General features: G+C 41.8%; 1 protein-coding gene and 1 long non-coding RNA gene across 8 annotated transcripts in view; one reads left to right on the top strand and one right to left on the bottom strand.

The window, feature by feature from the left end:
• The window catches only part of bahcc1b (BAH domain and coiled-coil containing 1b), a 248,555-nt gene extending 231,908 nt beyond the window's left edge, over positions 1–16,647 (bottom strand). For 4 of the 6 annotated variants that reach the window (XM_043714775.1, XM_043714769.1, XM_043714772.1 and 1 more), the window contains exons 1-2: positions 7,824–8,373; positions 5,750–6,071 (exon numbers count right to left, since the gene is read on the bottom strand). In XM_043714775.1, the coding sequence (XP_043570710.1) occupies positions 5,750–5,948 (199 nt within the window). In that variant the 5' untranslated portion in view covers positions 5,949–6,071; positions 7,824–8,373. Of the gene's footprint in view, positions 1–5,749; positions 6,072–7,077; positions 7,202–7,823; positions 8,374–15,545 lie in introns of those variants that run through there. The other 2 variants (XM_043714770.1, XM_043714771.1) reach the window with 2 other exon arrangements.
• Positions 8,587–17,221, top strand: LOC122562164. 2 transcript variants are annotated; one of them, XR_006315255.1, is made up of 3 exons: positions 8,587–8,915; positions 9,107–12,785; positions 17,013–17,221. It is a non-coding gene; the product is annotated as an uncharacterized LOC122562164 (long non-coding RNA). The 2 variants fall into 2 exon arrangements; XR_006315254.1 differs by lacking the exon at positions 17,013–17,221 and adding an exon at positions 14,980–15,037.
• The last annotated feature ends 5,083 nt before the right edge of the window (positions 17,222–22,304 follow it).

Here is a 22,304-nt window from a genome sequence, read left to right as displayed (position 1 = left end):
AGAAAGTGCACTTTAAAAAAATAAAATAGTGCCCATTAAATTTCGTCAGAAGAAACCAGTTTAAGAATGTTCTCATTAAAGCTCATTTAAATGAAATATGTGGAGGGGGGGAGGCTATTGTAAATGAGGGGGAAAATAAAACAGCCGATGCTTTTCTAAACAGACTGAGTGAATAAGATCAGCGGGAGCTAGAGAGTAAATAAATAGTAAGATTAGAGAGGGCGGGGAATTCGATTCAAACTCTGCACAATACAGCAGCTCGGGAGCTTGAGCTGCCGCCGTGTTCTCTCTGTTTTTTGCGGGGGAAAAAAAGGAATATTGCAAAGAAAATTCAAATAAGCTGTTCTGTCTCTGGGATGGAGTAAAGAAAAAGGCGTGCAACAGCGTTAGCACGCTCGGCTCTGAGCTAAAAACAGCAACTGAGACGAGAACCACTTTAAGGATGGTTTTATTTCAGGGTTACTTCTTGAGAGAGGGGTTGACTGGCGAAATTTGAATGGGGGGGGGGAGGTGGGATTCAACTTGGTTGACGCAATGCTCGATTATTTAACACTTCGAACTTAACAGCGCTGCTGTTTGACTTGATAATCCATGCGAGCAAGAGAGCATCATCTGGCCACAATCTTGTGGACGCGACTGCTCGAGAACTGAACGGAGAGCAGTGACTCCAGATCCCGGCGCGGTTTCTGCTCTTTGTCAGTGGCGTGCTTTTCATTTAGAACTGATTTCTGCTTTATGCCACACTTCATCATACACTTCAGTTCCCTGAGCTCAGGGGACGTTGCAAATGTGTAAAAACGTATCGATAACTCGAGGAATTTGCAAGCGTTTTTTTTAAAAAAGCAACTGCAATAATTGCGAATGTGGGAGGGTGGGGAGTGAGCTGAGTTGGAATACTGCTCGGGGAATCACTCATCCAGAACACAGGAGAATGCAGAATCCTGTATCATTTCCGACCTTATTTTCTAAAATGAAAGTTGCTTTGTTTGCACAAACACGGTGAAGTATCGTCACTGAAGGGGATTTTTTTTTTTAAAAAACAACTTTACCTGGGTGTTTCCAGCGGTGTGCGGTGTAATGAGGCCGCAGTCTGGCCTTTCGGCTGAGTGTCCTGTGAAGGGCGAGGCGCTTTCAGATGGGCTTTGCAAATGAGGCCGAGAGGGTCACTTTCAGGAAGGCATTGCCCGCTCTTGGTGCTTTCAAATGCAGAGCAGCGGGTTACACAGATATATAATAATTAAGCTACTTCATTTCGTGGTGCTTTCATTGGAATTTGCACGTCCTGTTGCATCAATGGGTCTGAGCACATTTTTTTAGGGCAAAATGAAAACCTCTTGAGGGAATGCCGGACTCTCCATTACAGCAACCAGCACAAAACAGCGATGGAGCGAGCATTTGAATTCCTATTCCACTGGCGTGATCGTATTCATTCTCATTTAACATTTCAAAGAAGTGACTTCATCATTTAATGCTTCCTTTGCTTTCGACTTCTCCCAGTACTAGAAGTTTACTAGCGCCTGAGCTCATTTCGTTTTGCACAAGAAGCATTAACTTTTTATTGCGTCCTGTTAATGTCCCCCGACCAAACAGTGCGATTTCACGCTCGCGCCGATCGCCGCCCCCCCCCCCCCCCCCCGGGGTAGACTTGTCCAGAATTGGATCCCTCAGCTGAATTTGCTCCGCTCTTATCTTATAGTTTCTTCTTTCCTGGGGAGTCCAAAATCGCTCTCCGGGAGGGAAGGGGATTGGGGGGGGGGGGGGGGAGTGGAAATAGGTAAAATATATCCTCAATGAATCGCTAACAACGCCAAAGGAAGACAGAGAGCGACGGGACATTTCCCAACTCGTGATAGAAGAGTTTGTGTCCAATCGTCCGGACTGAGAGAGAGAAAAAACTGCGGTGTGAGGGAAAACAGAGTCTGTGCTTCCTGAACAGTCCGAGTTCCTTGTGCTTTTTTAAAAATTCAGTCGATTGCAGTTACACGCAGTATACAGTTCTCCCAAATAGATAATATCATGACTTGCTTCATATCATGTATAAACTAGGCTTATCTAATGAATGACCAGTTCGGTATTATTTTTATTAAACACCCTGTATTATTTCTAAGCAAATATCTTGCACAGGCACGACTTCTCCTTGTGGGATATTAAATAGAGATTGTGTACTCATTATTGTTTCTGCTGGATCTAAAAAAATGAATCGTTAGTGTTGTGTACATATCTCTCTGCTAAGTGCAACACACAGATCTAGCTGCATCTCGCCATTATCTGTTTCATCTGATAAACGTAATAAATCAACTCGTCTATCGACTTGTCTGTCCAATAAATCTATTTGACTAATAAAACTATCTAAATATTGATCTACTTTTCTATTGACAGGCAATTTCACAAATAAAGTAAGAAACCGGTGCAAGTGGGCAATGTGTTGTGGACCATTGAGAAACAGAAAGAGAATTCGACAACAGAGGTTAAAAAAAACCCCAGCAGGGTAACTGACTGAAGCAGACTGGAAATGCAAAACGCAGGAGAGAGGTGAAAAATGAGATTCTTTGTATCGACTGGCGGGGACATTAACAAAATAAAAGCACCGAAATCGTCAAAGACAGAAAGAGTGAAATTGTACTCGGATGAAGCAGACACGATCCAAGTTCTTTCTGTGATCTGTTTATCAAGGAAACGGGGGCTTGCCTGTTTTAACCGCCAGTCCCTTTGACACGGAATTCAAAAATGGGGCATTTGAACGTTTAGTTTAATTCTCGAAAAACTTCACTTGTGATCTTTAAATTGAACCAGTGATAGGAAAAATATACATTTCCAGCTTCAACCGGTGGTCCTTGTCTAACAGAAAGAAAGAAATTAAAGAAAGTGCCGTGAACGTCGGCCCGCCATCTAACCAGCGGACCGTCCCACTGTTTCCATTTTGGAAAGAGCTCCATGTGAAACTGTATCAGTATATTCACACAAAGCAAGTCTCTGAACTCAGCCATTACTACCATTGTACCAAATGTACACAAATGGCAAAATTTCTAGACCCTGGAAATCAGTCAGATACTCAGATCTGGGTTTCTGGGTGAATGCGGACACAGAACTGACCCCTTGAGCAGGTAGCTAGCTGCAAACAATTTCGACTAAGATAATCCAGTCATGGCATAACTTTTTTCTGCTGTTTCGCCCATTTATATTTTATTGGCTACATGAGCCCGTGGGCTGCAGGCCAGGATCAAATTCTAGGACATTCTGGGCCCATGGTACTGTACTTAATAGCCTTTAGTAAAGTATTTAAATAGGAAAACTACCATCGACATTAGTTGAGCTAAGCTCCCTGAGCAATTGGACAATAGGAATATCGCTTTCTAAGACAGTGTTCACTGTTATATTTTAACTGCCTTAAGTTTTAAAGCTGTGAAGACAGTACACCCATTCACATTAAGTCACTTTTGGATATATACATGACAACCTATTATGAGGCAATATGACACGAAAGATTTGTACATATAATTCAAATAAATTTGGTTAATTTTTATACAATAGCAGTTTGTTAAAATGGAAGAATGTGTTTACTCTAAGCGCTTTATTTGCTTTAATGTGATTATTGTTTATCAATACAAGGGTCAATTACTAGTTGAAAACCTGAACAAAGGGATATCTACAAATTCATAACTCTTTAACATTTTTGGTATACCTCGCGTATACAGAGCGTACATTGGCCAAAAAGGACAAAGCTGTTTGACTTTAATCAATGGCGAGCGCTGGGTCACTTCAGCAAAAATGTAGAGGCTGCCTGCTTCGATTGGTTTATATTGTAGTCAGATTAATAAAACGTCTTGACTCAGTGCCAAGTGCATCAAGCGAAACGTTAAAAAAACACACACACATTACAGTACTCGGTCTATTCAGAATGCGTGTCAGCGTTCTCAAACATGGTCGTGGTTTCAATCTTCTTCACAAACTTGTCATCTTGCTGGTCAAATCCCCTGATGAAAGTTGTTTTATTCGCAATTGGGATTTTAATCCACAAATTTGGCCATTTCCGAAGACAAATTTGCCGCCGCATTAGGTATAACTTGCATCCATCCATACGCTATTAAATATTGTTTAACACTGATATATCAATCCAAACATTACTAAGTAATAACCTTCCTTTCATTTGACTAATGCAATACCTGCTCACCATTTGCCTCCAAGCAAAACTAGCATGGGATCCAGAATGATTTGTTTTAATATATATCGTGTGGAAATGTATTTCTTGAAACCCATGTGGTTTACAGTAAGTCTGCAATTTACTGAGAGCCTCAGCGCAGTCGGTGACCGGGCTTTTAAGGCAGTATCTCAAAAATGGCAATTTAAGCGTTTTCCGGGTGTAACACGTGAAGAATCGCGCCCTCGTATTTTGCGCTTCGAAAACCCACCAAACGTGTTATTTATCTGCCCAACTTGTCAATGCACGCAGAGGTGTGCAGTTCTGAGGATTGGGGGGTGGGAGGGGAGAGAGAGAAGGGGGTGAGCGTCTGCTTGTTGAGGCGGGAGCTCACTGACTATTCTCGATGGTGACACTGAAGCGATATTGGATTTTTAAAACACCCCCTCCCTACCGAAATATCGCCCGGATCCGCCGATGCACTACGAGAAACGCGGCTGTGTGTGTGTGCGCGCTCCTCTTGTTTTAAGATGAAATTTGATCCAAACTATAGACTTAGAAACCATCGCTGAAAAAAAATCAGAAACACCGGCATTCACAACATCTGCTCTGACAAAAAAAAAGCCCATGAACTGACAAGCTCGATAATGTTGTTATTGCTGTGACTATAGGGGACTGCAGAGAATCCACTTTTGTGAAGGACCGTCAGGTTTGAATCTGAATGTACAGTTTAGATAAAGGAGTTTGGAAACTGCAATGGGAGCCTGTGCCTGGATAAGGCTGTGCCTTCCACAGTAATGTGGCAAATCTATGACGAAGTGTATTAAACCATATCTTCAGAGTGCGGTCTATTTCAGGGACATTGCGTGCGTTTGTACACCAAACTCAAGTGAACATTGGGCTCCTCTCTAAACCAGGCGGCAGAATAGTTTCTTTTCGCTCTAACGCCTGCGCTGTATTTGTTTAACAGAATACCAGAAACACTTGACCAAGGCTCTGAATGTCGAGTGAACCCATTTTCGCCCTCACACTTCGCAAACCATTTGAGAAGGCGGAATTTCGACCATTACACAGCCCGGAGACAGACACACTGCCACTCGGCCTCACACTAAACGTGATGGGTGAACTCTCCCGTCTTTCATTTTGAATGGTTCCATTCAGTATCGCTTTGCACGATTACATTTCTGCAGAATGTGCAGAAACGTAACGGTCAGAATTTTCCTATTGCCATACACTGTATCAAAATACACATCTCGTGTGAACAGTCCCAGTATTCAACGTGTCTCTCTATATTGTAGAACAGCATTGGAGTCTGAGATGTGCTCTCTACTCCTAGACAGCATGTAAGGTGCTTATCAGCATGTTTAGCGATATAAAGCAATGTTATTCAAACTAAGCATTATCCCGGGTCCATTTTAGATATTTTATGTTGAAAAAGCCTCGATTCCCTTTTTGTTAGTGCTACTTCCTGCGACATTAATGCATATTAACAAAAGACTATACGAGACCATCTTTTGCGTATATTTCCAAAGCGATTTGCAAAATTATTTATTGCGATTAAGCAGCTTGCATTTCCACCCACACACGCAGCTTGTGTAGGGTGACACTGACCTGAATGTGTAGCCATGGGGAGCGGAGATGGGAAGTATTTTGCAGGTTGAAAGTGAGCCGGGTGCGGTGCGGTGCTGTGGCCGGTCGAGGCGATCCGTCCGACGGCTCGGTGCGCCAAGGCGCCGCGCTCCCTCGCTGCCTCCACGCCGAGCGCATGAGACAGGAGGTGGGGAGGAGGAGCGAATTCCCTGCCGTCCATAACGGAGCCGAGATCACCCCCAGTGTAAAGATCCACAAAGCCGGGCGGGTCTCCGGGAGGGATTCAGGCTGATCTGAGCTCATCTGAGTGTCCGCTTGCACAGCCAGCCGAGCCTGCCATCCTCTAGAAAGAATGGGAGAAACATTGATCAGTCAAACGTCTTATTTCAGACCTGGGGCAGAGAAACTTTGCCGTGCTCGCTGAGCCGCCATACTGCAGTCACCAGTACAATAACAGCAGCGGAATAGTCCGAACAGCCTTGTTCATTCAAACCCCCTCCATTTCCAACTAATGACAGGGAACAGTGGATCCAAGATAAACTCAAAGTCACGGACCAGAAGAACCAACGCCCGAGACCATTTTAATAATACATATACCTGGGAAAAAAAACACTCTTATAAATCACACCAATTTACCTTAACACTTCGTAGCTTCAACAATGAGAGAAAAATTAAAGCAAATATCTACACTTACAGAGGCTGCATTTAGCACACGGCACCCGGGGACATAAATTACTCATGACATTCAGAGGATTAAACAATGAAATGTTTATTAAAGACGGCCCCGTTTCTAAGACGAATTGGTTTGTGCAACAGAACTTGTGCGGCATTTTTTTCCCCCTTTCTTTACCATTCTGTCCCCTTCGATGTCCGAGATGTATTGACACCCCCCGCTTTGGGGCGAGCGCGCACCCGGTCTGCACGAACAATTTAATGCAGGAGGCTATCGTTCATTCACTCGCCCGTCTTTGGTCTTTCATCCCTCTCCCCTATTTCTCAGCATTCCTCCCTCCCTTCCCTCCTCTCTTCCTCTACTTCCATCTGACATTAATTTTTGCCACAACACACTCGAATTTACAGAGAGTTATGAGGAATAGTTTAAAATACTAAACAGAGACGTTCATATGAAGGAAATCTACGGTAACAGCACCACCCCACCCTGCAATACCCCATTTCTCAATCAATTTCCTAATCTCAAAAGTCAGTTTTATTTATAAAACCACCGAATATATAGAAACCCACACAAAGTAGACTACAATGCGTCCTACAGTTGAAGCTATCGCATACTCTCACGCAGATCGCGATTAAAGTATTCTGCACGAAGATAGAGCAATTAATCGAGAGGCTACCATTAACATTTTGAAAATAGTTGGAATCCGATGAAGTAAAATACCCGTTTTTTCCCCTAATGTGCGGAGTCCGGTTATCAATTCACAGCACAATATGACTACCGTTTCCTTCTGTGCTCCGTCTCATTATCTAACACTGCTGTGCTTTCAAATTAAAATCCAGGCGTTTATTTTCTCGCCGACAACACACCGGTGGAATTATTACTCATCCTTATGGCTTTTAGGGTTTTCTGAGATGATACGCTCTTTCCAAATTCTGAACAGGAACGGGACATTTCGCCTCATTGCAGTGCAATAAGAGCTAAGACCGCTCCCTCTCAATGACGACTTGATAAAAGCAAACGGCATAGCGGCCGTTATAAATACTTCGCATTGTTATATAAATATATATATATAAATTTATATTGCAAATTAGGACGACATTTCAGAAGGTGTATTGAGTGGAAGTACATGAATGAGCGCACTGTCTTCAAGAAACCAACCGGGCGAGACAGCATAGAGAGCGGGCACATAAGCTCAGCCGTCCCGCTTGGGAGCTGGAGCTGCGGGTTTTTTGCACAGACGGAATTGGTATTTTACAGCAAAAAGAAGGAAGGGGGATAAAACGGTTTTTTGATTACATTTCTTTAATAACAAACAAAGACGGAAATACATTAATTTACACTGAAAAGTAACAAATATTTTAATTTTTATCATGTTTGTATTTTGACTTTTCTTGTATATATGTAGCAAAAATGTGTACTTACTGCAATTCCGAGTATACACTGCCTTATTGTGAAAAAAGCAAAAAAGAAAGACTAATTTTTAATTATCTGGACGCTATGTGACATGCTACACTTCTGAAAAGGTTGCAGTTGAGCACGAGCACTAAAAGATTTCTTTGCTTCAACAACTTGTCTGTACAATGAGGCACGCACAGCGAGCAATCCTGGGCTCTTGTCAATCAAACTGTGTAAACAAGACCCCCATTGGCTGGCGGCCCGCCAGATCCATGTCAATCAAACTGTGTAAACAAGCCTCTGATTGGCTGGCGGCCAGCCCGCGCCGGGCTGCATGAAAAGCAATTAGGGCGCGGCGACGGTTTCGGGGCACCCCTCGCGCCGAGTTGAAGGAGAGCTGGTATAAAGGGAAGTGACGGTTTCGCGGCCGCCTCCACAGAGACCCAAATGGCCTAGGAGCAGAAAAGGGAGAAGAGTGAAAGAGTGGAAGTTGTAAGTGCAGGAGGAAGGTGATCTTCGCAGAGAAATATTGAGTGAAGGGAGAACTGCAGTTGCACACAACAGAGAAAGAGAGAGAAAACAGAGGAAACGCCAGGCAGCAGAATTTGCAGAACAGAGCCAGAGAGAGAAAGCAACGTGGAAGAGCTGGACAGACTGGGACAGAACAATTGCAAGGCAAAAAGTAGTGCTGTGAAAGGAAACAGGAAGAGTGATGGAACAGACTTTTCCAACACCAGGAAGGAGCCACGAAGATCATTGCGACAGAACCAGAGAAGCAGCAAAGAGATTTTAAACTTATTTAACATGTGTAAGCGTGAGTGTCAGAAAGATAAAGCAGGGACAATTGTGTCCAAAGGGATAATTGTGATTTCAAAGTTTACTGAGGAAAAGAGTTCAAAAAGAAAGGGAAATATGTGAGATCCGAACAAGCTGGAAGAATAAGCAGTTGTACGCGATATGGGGTGAAGAAATTTAATGCACAATGCCTGGCGCGATGAGGAAGTTTGGAAAGCTCTGTGCTTTGCTGAAAACACATGGTGTGTGTGTGCTTACATCCGCCTAGGCAGACTTCATTCTGCAATGCAGCAGTTTCAAGAAAAGGGAAGAATACAGATCGAGGTGGGTTTAAAAATAATTTTTCTAATTCAATTTCTGCGTTGCCATGACTTCCAAAACTAGACCAGTCTCTTGTATATTTATACACGTGTGTGTGAACTTGCTCACCTCTAGATCTCCTACACTCTTTTCTCTAACTTGTAATTCTCTCCTTTTTCCCTTCTCTCTCTCTCTCTCTCATTTTACACCAACAGAGGAGGCCTGTTAAAGCCTGGAGGACCAGTGGATAGGATAATTAATGCAAAATGACTGATGGCTGTTGAAGAAGGCAAGTCCTGCAAAGAGGATTGTGCGTGATCAATGAAGCATCACTGACTGACAGTTTCCTTCGATCTTACACCCAGATCCAACTACCGGAACGAGGATTTGTCACCAGAGGCCGGAGGCTACTCCATGCATATTTGCAATGCAAGGCAAAAAGCTGAAAGGAAAAAGAAACAGGGGAAGAAAGAGAAACAAGACGTTTCTTTTTACAAAAAAAGTTAAATAAAAAAGCAGCTCGGGAAGAAAGGATAGGTATTAAAAAATCAGATAAATTTGAGAATGGAAATGATAGTTGCAGATGTATATAATGTGTCTATTTAAACTTTCCAATACCGTATAAATGTTTTGCCTCGGCTCTCGTTTTGTGAGCTCGTGTGCGGATTGACCACATAGGTCTGAGCTACAGAGGTAACTACGCATTAAACTTGTTAACATCTACAGTCTAGCATCAAGTCGTCGTTTCCCACCCCCCATCCCATTTCCGTCATGAATTGTCAATTTTAGGCCGGCTTCACAAATTCAAAACCAACCAACCAGTGGTCTTTGGGCTTTGGATCTTGATTCGGAAGCATGACCGTCAGAAAGCAGCTTCATGCAATAAAATGGCAATGTGTTTCAGAGAGGAAATAGCGCCTTTTTCTTTCTGAAGTGACTGAAATTCAAACAAGCAAGGCACCGGGCTGTTCCTTTGCTGTATGATTTCAGGATGGGTTGTAAAAGAGTCTCGGAAAGAGAGAGACTGTTACTTTAATCCACGGAGCTTTGAGCGAATGTGAGAAATCTCTCTAATAGGGCACTGCATCTGTGTTGCATTATAAGCTGTTGAGGTCACCCTCGTAAATGCAAGAAGCTATTGGCACGGCTGCTTCATTACGATGCATTTTATTGAAGAAAAACGTAAAAGTAAACGGGGCTCGAAAGGACTGAAAAGCAGTCTGCAGTCTGTGAATGTTTCAGTCCGTGTAATTTTTTTTGCGTTTTCTTAATCGGGTGTTGAAGAGAAATTTGCGAAGATATTATCTGGACAGATCACGTTTCAAACTGCAGCATTTTTTTGTGGGGAGGGTAGTGGAGTGGGAAAAAAGGATCTGGTTTTAGCTTTAATAAATTAGAACCTACCGATAGGCGTAACGGCTACTTTTAAACATCAATTAGGAGAAAGTGTTCCAAAGGTAAACTTAGTATGAACATTCTAAGTGACTGTAACGGCAAATCAAAGAAACGTATCAAAACCGAAATACCTCATAAGGTCAGACATTTCCTTCTTTAGGCTCGAACAGCTTTTATCAACAACAAAAAAATACATTTTGCACAAAGGGCCTTTATTGTGCGATGGCGCTCTCACACGGTATCACAAAGTTACTCATACTCACACACAATCCCATGAAGGAAACTTGCCAAAATGATTGAAAATAAAGATAGCAAATCTCCTTTCACGGCTGCGAAGCCTCTCTTCTGGCGTCTGTGAAGCCACTTTGTGCTAAACCTTTCTTTTTATTTATTTTACAAATGAATCTGTAACCACGCCACAATTTACTAAAACCGAAGGGGGGGTTTATTATCAACCATCTGACCAGCTAAATTTTAAAACAGACTGCTTCGACTAGGGAGGGAATCAAGGGGCCGGTGTGACCACACTGAATGAATTCCACTTGAACTCTGGTTTGTGTCCAGTTAACCTTTCTACCGCAATCTCTTCATTTTCTGCCTAGTTTTCACCAAAAGAAAAGTTACCACGTTAAAGAGCAGCGTATGTGGATGTGTGAATTATTTTATATATAATTCCCAATAGCTTGGGCATTACGTGATGTATTCCCCCGGCACGGGAATTTTTGTTGGTTGATTTGTTTTTGTTCTATAAAGTGCAGCACAGACGCTGGTTAGATGGTCTTTGAAAGTGCGAACTGAAGAGAGTTCGAGATGAACTCGACGGTAGAAAGCTTTCAAATCAACTGGAGAAGGAGAGATTCCCTTCCCAGCACGTTCTGGTTTATTTATGTACTGCAAACCAACAAGGAGATGCTGTGCTGACAATATCCAACTCGGTATCTGTGCTGGTGGGTTTTTAAAAATGATCTGGTTTCGAATCCCGATTCTCTCGCCACACGTTTAGAATATTATATGGAAAATTAAACAGATCTGATATGCACAGTCAGAACTCGCACCTTCACCAAAAAGTTTCATTATTGAGAATGTGCGGAGGGTGTGTTATGTGATAAATCGCGCTGCCTTCAGTTCGTCAATTAGACGCGGACCCCTCGAAACAAAATATCAGCTCTGCTTTAACGTCAGGATTGTACAGCAGCTCAGAAATGGTCAAGCTCCTAAGAACCAGCTTTTGTCACGCGTTTATACGATATACCCATTTACAATTGTTGATCACTTGAACAGGTTCCTTTTTTTAAAATGCCCATTTATAAATTTTCATATTCCACTAAATGAGAAGTGGGCGGCCCAGGAAATTCGAAAGAGTGCCCATCATTTTCGTGTTGTAAATATTAGTCGAGGGTTTTTTTTGAAAGAAATAGATTTGGCGTTTTCTAAATAAATCTTTGTATAACATACAGCAAGATTCGCCCTTTACCAATGTGTAGAGGAGGTGGGAATAAAATCTAGCTAGAGATGCACGCTTTTTTAAATGAATCCAAATTAAATATTGTTTTACAATTGAGCAACAATTTTCGGAGCTTATTTTTCTGACGGTCTGTCAATTTTTGATGTTGAAATGGACGTTAGACAAGCCCCTTTCTTTGCTTACGGTTTTCTACAACCGAGTGAGCCTGTCACATCAATAGTTTTAAAACAGGGAAAGTGAATTTGAGCGTTCATCACTCAAAACTTATCCAAGGGCTTAGTGCCCCTGCTACATGCATGTTGTGGATATTCATGGCTGTTAATTATCAATTTACTATTCAGCAACATGCTGAAAACACAAAAACGATGTTCACGATGTTAGGGTGGTTATTACCAATCGCTATCTGTGATGAATTTATGTATTGTAATGAATTTAATTACCGATGTAAATAAATGTTGTACGCTGTATGGAGATGGGCTGTTTTAATATTGTGTGGGGTGTCCACGCGTTGACTCTGCCTGCCCGAGGCTGCTGAAGCGTTTCGAAGAGGGAATGGTGGACGCAGTTCAAACTGCAGCCCGAGCTATCTGCTAGGGATAGGCTCCCTTCCTCCGCGCTTTCCCTGGAAGATTGAGGGGCGCCTCATGTTCGATGGTAGTCACCGTCAGTGTGTGTGTGTGGGGAGGGGGGGTTGTGAGCGCACGTTAGTTGAACCCTCCCTAAAGAGTGTGAAAATTAACGCTGTTGAAAATCTTTATCAACGGTCTCCTTGTCGAATTACAAACCCCTACTCCAACGAACACCACCCGGCTCGAGGAGTGATATCTCCCAAGAAATTGTAAATTGGGGATTTACAGGTCATTTTCGGATTCTCCCCACGGAAACTCGGTGGCGGCTGGGTGTAAATGTGCAGAACGGGACAGCGACGTTAAACTGCCGGGCGCAGGAACTGCCTCCGAGAGAATACTTTCGGTTTCATACCTCAGCAATGGGAAGCCCTACAGACTGTGGCTGGGAGTTTGCAATATATCAAAGTAAAATGCTTTTATTTGATACAATAGTCCGCAATGAGACTACGGGCCGGGGTGGGGGGCGGGGAGGGGTTCGACAGGGGACAAGGGCAAAAAGACAAAAGGAAAAACTAATTTACATCTGACAAAAAAAAGAGTCCAACGATTAAACTGGGACGAGCGATACTCAGACCGTTTTCTGCGCCGACAGCGGTAATTTAGCAAAAAAAAACATAGTGTCTCACTGAGCTATGAGGAGTTAATTTTTTTTGGTGGGTGGCGGAACGGGAATAAGATCCATGCATCTTTGGAGCTAATATTTCACCGAATGCAAGCTCATTTGCCTGCTAAGTAATACTATTGAGCCCGCTATTGGAGTGAAGATAAAAGTCAGCGCATCCACAGTGATCTCTCCCCCTCTCTCTCTCTCTCGCTGCGTGCTCTCTGCAACACTCGCTTTGCACATATTGAAACATTACACAACCCCCCGAGCTCAGTGCCTCAGTTTCTGTGTGGCGCTTGACATAGAAGTCTATTTTCTTTCCACAGTTGTCGAGGTTGGTGCCGATAGGCCGGAGCTTCTTTCATTGCCATCTATTTGGGAGAGTGAATGCAAAATGGCGCAAATGCAGCATTCCCTGTTTGCAGTCGATGAGCCCTCAGATTTACATTATAAGCAGATCCTCGTGATGTTTGATCTCAGAGAGCGGCGCTGGGGAAGATTTGAGGGTATTTGTGCTTCAGGCAACACACTGCAGACTCTGTCCGCTGCCAGTGTGATCCGAATCGGTTACTCACAGGAGAATTCACCCAACGTCACATGGAAAGAGCAGAAACCCTAGAATAAAACTGAAAACAGACACATGCACTCACACACTCGGCAAAACTCTGCTCTCTTCATTTCAAACACACACATACCTGAGATACTAATATTAAAGCCCCGGGACCGACCTGCAAGTGTTCTGGGAAACCCCCACACGTGTTGCAATGATTTTTTTTGTGTTCAAACTGTAATGATACTGAGGTGAAACTTATTGCACACATTTACCTCAAAGGCTTGCAGTGCACCTCATGCTAAAGTACTTCCATCGTTTACATCTGCAGAAATGCATCGAGTCCCCTTTCATACTCATGACGACACCGTCTTTTTAAAATAATTTCACCCAAATAGGCGCTAAAATGTTCGACCTTGCCTAGCAGAGCTACTCTTGTTTTGTTTTCACCTCCCCCTCCCACCCGACTGCATTTTAAGGAGATAATTAGCAACCTAGCCTTTAGTCAGCAGAGTACAATAAGATTATAACCAACCCCCCATCACAAACAGTTCCCCAACCGCGGGGTTCCCTTTCAAATTGCTTTTCTTCCTCCTCTTTTGTGGTTTAAAGACACAATACGCAGTAAAATAAATAATTGAAAAGCGTAAAGATGTTCTGCTGTTACACCCCGACCCTTTTCCCCAGTAATCAAGATTGGGTTTTATTCCATCAATGTTAGCCTTAAAAAGGGGGGGGGGGGGGGAATTCAGCAGATAGAAGAAGGGATTACAGCGTTCTGCATGATTTAACTTCCTCCATGCCAACAGAGACTATCTGTTCATCGCCAAAGAAAATACTCAAATTTCTGCTATAATTTGATTAAAAAACAATAGACGTTTGAGGTCCTAAATGTGCTGCAGCTGAAAAGAGTTTAATCTATTTGCTCTAAACCTGCAAAACAAGATCTAATTGGCAACGTATTAGTAATCCAGCAACTGAAGCTCTTGTCAGTTTTTTAAAAAAATAACTAAAACAGAAGGATTTATCAAACAGGGAAAAGAATGTGCTCGCTGAATGGAACGGTACCAAGTGACAACTTTGGACAGAACCTGAGTTAAAACAACATGCTGCTTGTCTTGTAAATGTGGCACAATTGTGTGAATCGTATTAACTACATTTTCGCCGGCTTCGGATTTATATTTATGAATACGATATAAATCACCAGACGTTGTGTGCTGCACCAATTTATTACGGGTCCATTTTCGCCTTGATTCCCGATGCATCAACCCCCCCCCCCCAATTAACAATCATGCAACGGCAGAAATATATATATATATGTCGCCGGTGGAACAATCCTTACAAATTAGCAAAACAACAAAATCACCCATAAATGAAAAATCGCGCATTTGCTTCAGAATTTCCCTAAACGAACAGTTGACACGTCCCTTCTTTTCTCTCCCCAGCACAACCCAAACCATCGCTCTGTGGATCTGAAGATGAATCGTAGGGAGCTCATGAAGCGAAAATAAAAATCCGCGGGTCTCCGCCATTCCACCCACACGCACCTCCCAAACCCTGATGGAAATCAAACCAACTTCTATATGAAATATAGCGTTCACTTCAAAACCCAGTTAAAATTGCACGTCTTTTTTTTGGTCTAGATTTCCAGGAAATTAAATATCTATCTTGTCCCCTTTCACCTGGGTTTGATTTGCCTGCTCGTTTTACACTATAGCACAGCTTTGAATTGGACAGCCAAAAAAAAGTTATTTTCAAATAAAATGAATCGCCGACCCCCACATTCCTTTGCAGTGTAAAAGGCGAGCCGAAGACTAAAGCTCAGCTTGTTTATTCTCTAGAAGACAGTGTGGACAATGGTTATAGGACATTCTTATCATTTAACTGTTCACATACACTGTGGTCCCTTTCTTTGCTGTTATAGTTCCCTTTCGCCCGCTTATACGTTGTGTATATTTATAAACCGCTGACGGGGGAGAAAAAAGATTTCTTTTTTTAAAAAATGACATACCAAGGCGGTCGATGCAGGCGGCAGATCGAGCCTGTTTCCTAGAGAAAGCCCAGTTGTAAATATCTGCACGGTTTGTATTTTGTCCCGGGTTGCCTCTGTTTTGTTAAGGATTGGTGTGCAAACAGGATTCTACCTGTCTCCATACAGTAAAAGAGGGAATGAACTCGGTCAAACAGATGCGTTCTGCGCTGCCACTCCGCTCTCAAATTTATGGCTGGCTGACGTGCCTCTTCTCCCACAATGGAGCCGCTTGACATTAACCATAAAATTGATGAGAGAGAAGCGAAATCTAATCTCTTTTCCAGATCCTCTCCGCTTTTTCCCGGTTCCAGTATCCCACTTTGAGCAGGCAGCCCCACTCCCTTTGTCTCAAACCCGGCGCTTCCGCCACTATTTTTTTTTGCTGCTGTTGGGAATTTTTTTTTAAACGGGAGGTGGGTGGGCGGAGAATTTCTTTTTTTTTGGTGGCGGGGGTGAAGGTAAAAATCCTAATAGTGCGAACGGAAAAAGAAAGGAGCTACAAATTCTGCGAACTTCCTAAACTCGGCTATTGTTGGGTCCACAGTGTTTGGAACTGTGCTCAAGGCACGACTCTTCAAGTGAACCTGGTCAACACAGCAATTTCCACCGCACCATCGCCCCCCCCCCCCCCGTGATATACGACTCAGCCCTTTTAAGAGAGAAACCGCACATTTAAAGAATGGAGTACACATATACACACTGAGCTACGACTTATTCTAATTGGGACTCACTATTGTTTTGCTTCTTATAAAAAAAGAAAAAAAGCTCATCTGTGACCTCTGCTTCTTTCATGTTGGTTAGATTGACGATAGCAATGCTTCCCGCATTGATATGTGATGGGGAGACAGAGAGAGAGAGAGAGAGAGAGACCAAAGGGGCCAGCGCGCTGGAGGAGACAGCTCTCCCCGGACCCAGAGATCCTTGTCCTGAACTGCCTGCTGAGGTCACAGCCCTGGGAAATACACTGACGTCATTCTGGGACCCCCAGATGACGCCACACAGGCAGGGCAACGTGACATCACACACATGACGTCACCGTCCATTGAACCCCCCCCCCCATCCGCCCTCCCTCTCCCACACCCAACCAGGAAATCGAATGGCCTGAATGTTTTAACCCCTTGCACGTTTTAAATTTGCAGTCCAACCTTTTCCCGGAAGCTCGTTGAGTGTAACTATCAAATGTCTCCACTGAAAGGCCGCCTGCATTTTCACTGCTTCGTTCTTCCCCTCTTGTTGTTGGCTCGTTGTTTATTGGCATCAACATCGACAGTCCACCCTCCGCGCCCCCCAACTCTAGCCTCCCTACGCTCGGTGACTGCATGGTTCCCATTTTCAAAGTCCCGGGATGACGCCAGCACAAGTGACATGATAGTGCAGGGTCTAGACAACCTAGACATTGACTTTCTTCTCTCTCTCTCTCTTTCCCCACCCAACCCTACATCATAGCCTGGATGAGCGAGAATGGTGGGAAATGGTGCTGCAAATGGGTACAGCTGTCAGTCAGCAACTACGCAGATACAGAGACAAGTGGAGTGCTGCTATGATAGACCCAAGCACCCTTAGCCTTTCCAGACATGTGACTTCAATTTGGATAAAAGCAAAATCGAAAGAAAGTACGCCAGTAGGACTACACGGGGATAATACATTGATCAACGTTTTCTTGAAGTTATCCTATAAATGCATCATTTCGTATTTATAGTCAATTATTAGCATACTTTTAAATTTCAATTAGTAAACTATTGATTCCTTAGATAACGTTTGTCAAATGAAAACAAAACAATTAAACATTTCTTCTTTTCTAACAACATTGTCCACCCATTTATCATACTGGTTCATTTGTGTTTGCGGAATGTGATATTCCCATCAAATTCATGAGCAATTAAACAAAAGTTTAATTTTTCCTGATTTTCTGCTTTCATTGACATATTCAAAATTAGATAAGAAACAATGCTATCCTACAAATAATTAATTATTTAAACTGTCATATTGTCACAATTAGAAAAAAAAACAAGTAATTGAGAACTTTTAAAAATTCTTAATGTACATACAACCTGAAGATTTTTTTGTTAGTTTTGCATTATCCTATTGGTTTGCTAACAGTTTGAGAGAATAACAATGGAAATAACTTTCTACATCACCAGGTTAAAAGTAACCTGGCAGGTTAAATCTCTTCCAGTTCTGTAAAGAACTTGGAACAAAAAAAAAACTGTCTGGACTGTATGGAACATGGACCATAAGTAGACTTTTTTTAACTTAACTCTTTCTCCAGACAGATGTTATTGCACAGTTAATTTAGCTATGGAATAATAGTTCACTCTGTATTTCTATCAAACCATTTTTTTTCAGTCTATAAATGTATTACTGAGTTTCTTCCTAATTTGAACAAGTGGGACAAGCAACATTTAAAACATCAGTTATCCAAAGTCTACTATATTAGCATTGTGCCTTCCTAACATTCACCCCCAATCCTATTCAGTAGTCATGCATATAGTGTCTAGGTACCAGATTGGTGGCTATCGGTATGGAGATCATCCAACAGCATAAATGTCTGAATTCCATGTGACTGTTGCAGGAAGACTATTTAGGGGCATCAGCCATATGTACCTAAATGACTGTAAACAGCAGTGTTACTGGCACTGTGGTATGTTTACACAACATTTCATATGTGGTCGTTCCAAAACATTGCCAAGATACATCTTGCACACTATAGCTCAAACTGAGACCGCATCAAAGCAATGAAAGCAATATACTGCCAGTTGCTTTGTGAGGTGGTTGTACAGACATTTTGGTTAAGATTTGAATTTCATGGTACTGCCTACTGGAGAAGTATTTCCATAACGCATTCCACACGAGGTGCAAATTAAGTGTGCTAGTAACTTTTCTTGTATGTATCATTTTTGTCTGACAGCAGATTTCTTAGATACCTTAAACTCCCCCTCAGATAATATTTGGTCATTCAAAATTCTTATTTCAGTGATTTTATTGGCTCAATATAGGAAATATTATCTGAAATCCTACGTGACAGTTTTTCCCAGTAGATGAATTTTCTAAATATATTTTAAAACTAAATAAGAGGCCCTCTTCTGTCAGCACACTATAGAGTAATTAAGAAGAAGGATGCTGTTGGATTACTTGGTGATTCAGCACATGCTGCACTCACAGATGGTACATTTCAAATTCATAAAAGGGACTGCCTACCAAACAAGATTTGCTATGTCAGTTGTCCAGTGTGGGATGTTACAAAGCAGAAGCCTGGAATTATCCAATTGGAAGGGAAAAGGGAAGATAACTCACTGTGGGCTACTTTTGACTGTCTTTTAGTAACAGGCTAATCAATAATAAACAAAAAGTGGACATCCCAAACATTTTGCAGCTAATAAATTTATTTGTAAGGTAGTGAAATGCAATGTCCAATTTGCATACCACAAGGTTCCACAAACTGACCACTTTGTCTACTGCAATGGTGTTGATTGAGAAATGTGCCGTACAGGACTTGTGGAGAACTCCCCTGCTCTTCTTCACATTATGCCATGGGAACATTTACATGTGAATAGCCAGATGGGTCTCTCTTTAAAATTTCATCTGAAAGATGGCAATTCTGGCAATGCAGCACTCCCTGCCCACTGCACTGATGTGTCAGCTTACATTGTGCGTCAAGGAGGGGGATTTGAAATCACAATTTTATGACAGAGATGAGAGTGCTTCAAACTGTGCCAAGCCAGTACATTAGCAGATGTCTGGGACCAAGAAGCAGACACTTTGCCTTAGGAGATTGTGAGAATACATACAATGCTTTCTTAATATAAATCAATGGAGGTATGGGATACTTTGCTTGCTTTCAAAATATGCTAAAGGCACTGTCTATCTAATCAAGAAATTCTCTTTTTGTGATTCAGCAATTCTACTTTCACACTACTATCAATTATCATGATTAAAATGCTGTTGACATTCATCACTGAAAAATTTCCAGAGTATGATCTTCATGTTACGTCACTATTGTGGAAATTGTCTCAAAATCACATTTTACCTGCCACCTTTGATCTTACTCAACAAAGACAATTCATAAATTAGCAAATGACTATAGTTACTTCCTGTGCCTCCACTTAAATTGAATGATGGAAGGGATATCACACAATCTACTAATCTCAACATGGACCAAGCTCTTTTGAAGAAAACAATTGCCTTCAAATCATGATTTCACCATTTATTTCTGACTTTTCTTTGAGAAGACCACACAGTTGCAAATAATCACTATAACGTTTATGAGAAAATAAACTATTGAAGGCAATAAAACTTGGGGAATGTCAGATCCTTTGGCATACCCAGTTGTCCTCACTAATATCTGACAACTGGCATATGATTTGACAGACCAGTTCAGAGATGCAGGATCATACTCACAGGATCATATCCAACATTCATCCAATACTATTCTTGGGTGTGCCCTCATGCACCATAAAGCATTGACTGCAATCAAATGAAGGACATTAGTGAACCATCTGGTAACATTACTGAATTATATTTCTGCTATTAGCCCACAATGATATATTTCCTACAAATTGTTATTATGGATTTAGAACTGATGATTTCCACCAGTATAAATATAGAATATGATTTTTGTATTATATACTTTCCTTAAGTGTGAAACAACATGACATCAAATTGCTTTAGACATTTTCTGTATAACTTGAGAAGGAGTGTAGCAGAAAAGACAGGACCACACCATGCTGACCAAGTCTGGGTAACATGAAAAGGCCAAATCTTCTTGTGGATGGAGTCCTCTGGAATTTTAAAACAGTTAAGACCACTCAGCTCAATAAGACCGAGCTTTATGAGTTAACCTCTTACAACTTACTATTGGATCTTGAGCTGCCACATTATCTAGATGAGAGTGAGAATCATGCAAACTTACATGTGAACACATGAACTTGGAGCGAAAGTTGCCTTTAGCCCCTCAAGGGTTCTTTACCATTCAAGAAGATAGTGGCTGATCTTTTTCTGTTCTGAATTCAAATTTCCATCTACCCCCTGTAATCTTTGATATCATTGTCTAACAAAATTCAATCTGCCTCATTAAAAATATTCAGAAACCTCACCCCCTTCAATGCCTTCTGAGGCAAAGTTGCCCAAGATTCATAAAACTCTTGAGAAAAAAAAAACATCTCTCCATGTCTGTCCAAAAAGGGTGATTCCTGACCTTATAACAGTGTAATAAAGTCTCTGTTGGAGTCTCCATTCTAGGCTCATCAACAAGAGAAAACATAATTTCCATGCCCACCATCTCAAGAACATGCAGGATCTTATATAGTTCAGTAAACTCACTCACCACTCTTCTAAATTCCAGTGGAAACAAACCAGTCTGTCCAATCTCTTTTCATAAGACAACCCACTTACTCCAGGTATCAATTTAGTAAATCTCCTCTGAACCACCTCCTACACATTTCCATCCTTCCTTAAATAAGGAGGCCAAAACTGTACATAGTATTCAAGATTTGTCTCAACAATGCCCTGCAAAACTGAAGCATAATATCATTATTATAAGACAAACCAAACAGAAAAGTAAAGGATAGTATTCCACTAGCCTCCATAATTATTTGTTATACCTATATATTACATTTTTGAGGCTTGTGTTCGAATGCATAAAGATATTTCTGCACTTTAGAATTCTGCGGTCATTTTCCATTCAGGTAATACTCTGCTTTTTTATTCTTCCTATAAAAGTGAACAATTTCACATGTTCCTACACTATTCTCCACTTGGCAGATTTTGTCCACTCACTCAACCTACCTATAACCATCTGCCACCTCCTTTTAGAGTCATACAGTATTTCAGCATAGAAACAGACTCTTCGGTCCATGCCGACCAGAATCCCAAATTAAAGTAGTCCATCTGCCTGCACTTGGCATTGAAATAGATATCAAAAATCATCCAGTTCAGAGATCTTCAGCTAATTCTACTTCTTGCTTTTTGCTTCATTACCATACGCTGTCACTTGCTGTATTTGCCAGTCAATCCCTTTGCCTCATTAATATTGGTGTGTGGTCTCTCTCTCTCTCTCTCTGTGCTCAACAGTGTCTGATGGACTTTTCCTTAACTTTCCCCGTCTCAGCCTTTGTGTGTTTGATGCTGAATTGTGGGACACAAGTTGTAGAAGGAGGAGGGATGGAGATTGGGGGGGGGATGGGGAGTGGAGATGTCCTGTTAACAACACAATTTCATACTTCTCTTCGTGTCATCTGCAAATTTTGCAAACATGGCTTCACTCCACTCATTTAAGTTATTGATATAAATTTTAAAAGGCCAAGGCCCTAGTACAGATCCCAGTCATCATATTCTACCAGGGAGAGAAAGGCCGATCTATGCATAACCTCTGCTGGCCAATCTCCTGTAGGTATGCTTAAATAATGTGTTCAGAGTTACTATTTCATACCTCTGGAATGGGTGAGATTGGAACCCAGACCTTCAGGTCCAAGCTAATCCCCTGTAGAAATTTTCCTAATCAATCTGCTCAGAGATGTTATGACACGCCCCGGAGCATGTGGGTCTTGAACCAGGCCTTATGCTCTGGAGATCGGAACACGACAACTGCACCACAAGAATCCTACTAATATTTGATATATACTATAGGTTACCCCTACATATGAGCTTATAACTACCAATTATTGTTTATGTTTTAAAGTCTTATCAATTACTTAACAAGTTGGTTAACCATTAATAGAGTAACAAAGTACTGCAGACCTA

Source organism: Chiloscyllium plagiosum, chromosome 24 (assembly GCF_004010195.1).
Source record: "Chiloscyllium plagiosum isolate BGI_BamShark_2017 chromosome 24, ASM401019v2, whole genome shotgun sequence".
NCBI classification, from domain to species: Eukaryota; Metazoa; Chordata; class Chondrichthyes; order Orectolobiformes; family Hemiscylliidae; genus Chiloscyllium; species Chiloscyllium plagiosum.
The sequence above is the reverse complement of the archived record's forward strand: the minus strand, read 5'-3'. Positions and strand labels throughout refer to the sequence as shown.